Consider the following 4892-nt stretch of genomic DNA (forward strand, 5'->3'; position numbering starts at 1 on the left):
CGCCTCTCCCTCTCTCAACTCTAGCGGATGGCTGGGTGCGGCGCTCGTGGAAGGGAGTGTGGACTCACAATCCCTTCCACGAGCGCCGCACCCAGCCATCCGCTAGAGTTGAGAGAGAGAGGCGGGTCTTCGGCTCCATGGTCGGCTGCTTTCACGAGCCGCGCGCTCACGACGCCGGCCAAGCCGTGCGCGCCCGCGCCAAGCAGAGCCTCGTGCCTGGCTGTGCGCGCCCGCGCCAAGCAGAGCCGCGTACCTGGCTGTGCGCCCACGTCAGGCTAAGCCGCGCGCGCCCGCACCGCTTCCTCCGCCTGGCCGCACGCGCCCGCTCGCCGCGCCCGCCCAATGGCCCGACGCTGCCCTTCCGTCGCCACTGCCGCCGCACCCAATCACCCGCTGTCTGCTAGCGTTGAGAGGGATGACCCTGAGAGAGACGACCGAGAGATAAGCGGTAAGTTTGTCTTTTCACAGGGCTTTTATTAATTTTTAATTGCTTTGATCCAGATGTAGATAAATGAGTTAAGAATTAGGGTAAACGAAGCCTTCGTTTTGAAAAAGTAGGGATAAAAACACAAAGTGGAAGAAAGTGGGGGTAAAATCACAATTGGGGTTTGAAATAGGGGCAAAAACGCAATATTCGGAAGGGCAAACTTGTCATCTTTCAACTTTTTTAACACCATTACCTGCTGTTCACGAAGTAGGGGTAAATTGAACCTTCGTTTTGAAAAAGCAAGGGTAAAAACACAAAGTGGAAGGAAATGAGGATAAAATCATAATTGTGCTTCAAAATAGGGGTAAGAACGCAATAGCCCGTTAAAATATCTATATCTCCACGCCATCAGATCTGTACTATTTTATTTTTTTAGAGAAGGCACATTTAGATATAGGTGACATTGACAGCATTGGGCTTGTTGGTGAACATCAACTTGTTTGATATCTGACATGATCACTGTATCCATTACCATTTTGTATTTGTAATAACGCCCTATTTTAGTTGAAAGAAACGTTTCTGTTTTGGTTCATACCATCGGCATCAATTTTGATACTGACCCAGGCTGATTTACTCATCAAAATTGTGTACTAGTGTAACTGAAATCCAATTGAAAACAAAAATCCACATCCAATCTAAACTCAATACAAGATGATATCCAATCCAACCCCATCCAGTCGTTTAGTAAAATCTAAGTTGATCCAACAATCTCAGAACTTTGGTATTGAAATCTTCAAACTCACGTTCATATTACAAAATTTTTCGCTAACTTGTCTGAAAACTGTTGTAAGTGGAGTTCCGATAAAAGCTCCACTCTCATTGGATATCCGCGTAGTCGACGGCGCCGTAAGGCTGGAACCACTCGGCGAGGAAGCCCTTCTTCCTCCTGGGGTGGCAGCCCATGTCGCGGCACAGCTGGTCGTTGTACCAGATGTTGACGGCGCCGAGGCAGGACCCGCGGAAGCTCTCCCCGTTGCTCCGCCTCATGTACCGGCCCCACTCCGCCACGCTCTGCTCCATCCGCGGCACGCTGGGCAGCCGGAACGCGCCGTCCAGGAACCGCGCCACCCACTTGGCCATCATCTCGATGGAGTAGATGTTGGTCAGGCTCTCCGAGTACCCGACCACCGCCATCTGCGGGATCCGAGGGTGCACGCACTCCCTGTAGAGAGGGACGGCGGTGTCCGACGAGACGGCGACGATCGCCTTCACCCTGGTCGACACGAACATGTCCCTGAGCTTCTGGTCGCCGCGGAAGCCGGTGGCGAGTATCACCACGTCGGCGGGGACGACGGCAACGGCCCCGTCACCGCCGTCCAGCACCAGGCCGTCCTCGCAGAAGGTGAAGGACCTAGACCGCCTGATGACGACGCTGCCGTCCCTCACCTTGTCGTAGAACGCCTCCGGCAGCATGCCGATCTTGCACGAGGAGATCGAGCCGGCGAACCCGAACTCCGGCTCCATGCCGTACTCCCGCATCGGTATCGCCTTCTTGTAGTACGCTCCCGTCAGCTTCGATATCAGCCACGCCTGGAGTAACAGACATCAGCGCTGATGTCGAGGGCCACCAATGGACATGTTGCTTTGCATACCAAGGGCGTGAGCAATGTGGCGAGGAGGGTGGACACCAGGCCGGCGCCGGGCTTGCGGACCATGAGCTCCGCGAACCTGTTCATGTAGAGGTACCCGAGGTGGAGCTTGCCCCAGACACTGACGTCGTGCAGCAGCCACTGTGGGCTTCTGCAGATCATCGTGCACGGCCGCTCCACACCATTGGCGTCGGCGCACTCGGCCGCGATGTCAAAGGCGGACTTGCCGGAGCCGACGACGACGACGCGTTTGCCCTTGACCAGCGCGGCGGCGTCCGCGTCGTCCATGTCGGACAAGTCCATGGAGTGGAGCACCCGCCCGCGGAACGCGTCGGGGCCGCCGCCGGGCGGGAACGCCGGGATGTTGGGCACGCCGCTGAACCTCCCGATGCACAGGATCAGGAAATCGAACTCGTATACCTGCGTCGGGTCGGAATCGCCGTGCCGCACGGTGAGGCGCCACACGCCGGCGCCGTCGCCACCGAACGCCTCGCCGTTCCCCGCCCACTGTTCAGTCAGGTCGTCATCAGCAGCGCCGACGTACTCCGCTGCCACGACCTGGCTCCGGAACCTGACGCATTCGTGGACGCCGAAGCGGCGCGCGTAGGCGGCGAGGTACTCGACGACCTGGTCGTGGCGCGGGTACGTGTCGGCGCCCTCGGGCCACGGGAAGTCGGAGAAGCGGTACCCGGCGGTGGGCGACTGCAGCCGGGTGGACGCGAGCGTCCGCGTCCACAGGCCGCCCACGGTGGCGCCCGCCTCGAAGACCACCGGGCGGAAGCCCCTCGCCAGGAGGTGCTTGCACGCGGCGAGCCCGCTCGTGCCGGCGCCGACGATGGCCACCCGCTTCGCCGCCTTGTGATCCATTGGCGCCACTGCCGACCGCTATCCACTGGTGCTGCTGCCTCTTGAAACCGTGTAGTGTGTGCAATCTCGATGACGGGCATTTTTGTATTTAAAAAATATTGGCGCGAGCCATGTGCCACATTTTTCAATGCCGGTGTGGGTTGGAGTACGTGCGATTCAACATATTAGTCACTGACTACTTTTCTGGATTGCATAAAAAAACCAATGGAGGCGGCTTAGCGGGTCGGCTATTGCGTCATTGCATAGGTGTGTGCGTTGAAATCGCATCGCAGCCTATGGTTCAAAAGAGGGCAGTCTGTAGGCCAGAAACAGTTCAATCGCCAACCTTATCATCCGACCGACGCACTGCGCGCATATATTCCACAGCAATTGCATTTCGCGTGGATAGCAAGAAGAGTTAAACACACGAGTGGTCTCTGAAACTGTTAGGGCGTGCTACTTAGGTGTATAGATTTTGAAAATGTATTTGACTTCTTATACTAGTTAAGTGGTGCATCACACATCTCTAAACTTGTTAAATAGTGTACCACGGGTCTAATTTTGAACCATACCAGCTACTATGATGCACCACTTAATAAATTTAGGACACCGAAATATGTTTTCAAAATTCGTTGATCCAAGTAACACACATGACAAGTTCAAAGAATAACAACCGTTGCCTATTGGTTGCTGACTCCAACGTCCCATCTCATGAACACCACGGCTAATGGATTAGAATCAGGCATAATAGTCACAGACGAACCAAGGGGCAGATTTCGATTCATTCGTCCATGGTTCGAGTATATGTTCAAACATGTGGTTCACTCTTAGAACAACATTAGCTCGCGTCGAATCGCTTCCTCTAACCTAAAGAATTGAATGAATCAAGGGATGAACCGTGGGCCCTAAAAATTTAAAGCAACAACGTTAACATGAAACACTATTTCGCCATCCCTTACATATCTAACCTTAGAATTAAGCAAGAACACTAAGTTTCATCCTTAAACCGAGTCCTTAGCAAGATTTATACCAACAATATCGTCCTTATAAGGTCTAGAAATATAAAACCTAGCAATTAAATGGGCAAACTAGCAAAAGATTAAATCGTAGTTGTCACCGAGTAATTCAAGCACACAAGCACAAAAGCAAGTAACCATAACAAGAAGGATTAAGTCCACTTTTGGCCCCTTAACTGTTGTGTTGGTCTAATTTTAACCCTCAACTACAAAACCGTCTAGTACCGGTACCCCTGTAAGGAAAATGGATACTAGACCCATTTACTTTGGATTTTGGTGTTTGATGACCAACACAACCAAATTGGACTAATGAATTTGCAAGTGATTGTTTTGTAGTTCAATAGGATGCAAGACGCGACTTGGACAAAGGTGACGTGATGATCCGATGATCAACACCTTAAGCAAGACCTTAGGAGCATAAGAGAAGACCCAAAATATCAAGCAAAGTCTGAGTACGAAGATAGGAACCAAGCCGCACGTAAGATCGCGAAGAAACGAGCTCACAGAAGCGACCGGACGCTGGAGGAAAGCGATCGGATGCTCCGATCGGGAGGCTCGGCAATAGCAGCAGGGACCGGACGCTGACGAAAAGCGACCGGTCGCTCCGATCAGGAGGCTCAGCAATAGCAGCAACGACCAGACGCAGGACCGGACGCTGGCGACAAACCGACCAGACGCAGGACAGCAGCGTCCGATCGAGTACAGAGAGGTTCTAGAGCGGTGAAATTATGACCGGACGCGTCTGGTGGGAAGTGACCGAACACTGCCAGCGTTCGGTCAGTTGTTCGTGGCTCCAACAGTCGGGACGACCGGACACGTCCGATCAGGACGACTCCAGCGTCCGGCCAATAGCAGAAAAACGGGATTTCGTTCCCAATGGCTACTTTCTCAGTGGGGCTTATAAATACAACCCCTAACCGGCCATTTGATAAGTGTGGAGCTAAGAAAACATAC

The 4892-nt window shown here is 53.3% G+C and overlaps 1 protein-coding gene across 1 annotated transcript; it reads right to left on the reverse strand.

Annotated features, from left to right (window-relative positions):
- Positions 1-1183: 1183 nt before the first annotated feature.
- LOC136552258 (probable flavin-containing monooxygenase 1) lies at positions 1184-3071 on the reverse strand. The gene is made up of 2 exons (XM_066543785.1): positions 2080-3071; positions 1184-2017 (listed from the first exon to the last, which is right to left on the reverse strand). The coding sequence occupies exons 1-2, from the start codon at positions 2941-2943 to the stop codon at positions 1304-1306; spliced, it is 1578 nt and encodes a 525-aa protein (XP_066399882.1). The 5' UTR covers positions 2944-3071; the 3' UTR covers positions 1184-1303.
- Between the last annotated feature and the right edge of the window lie 1821 nt (positions 3072-4892).

The sequence above is a fragment of the Miscanthus floridulus genome, chromosome 4, assembly GCF_019320115.1.
Source record: "Miscanthus floridulus cultivar M001 chromosome 4, ASM1932011v1, whole genome shotgun sequence".
Taxonomy (NCBI): domain Eukaryota; kingdom Viridiplantae; phylum Streptophyta; class Magnoliopsida; order Poales; family Poaceae; genus Miscanthus; species Miscanthus floridulus.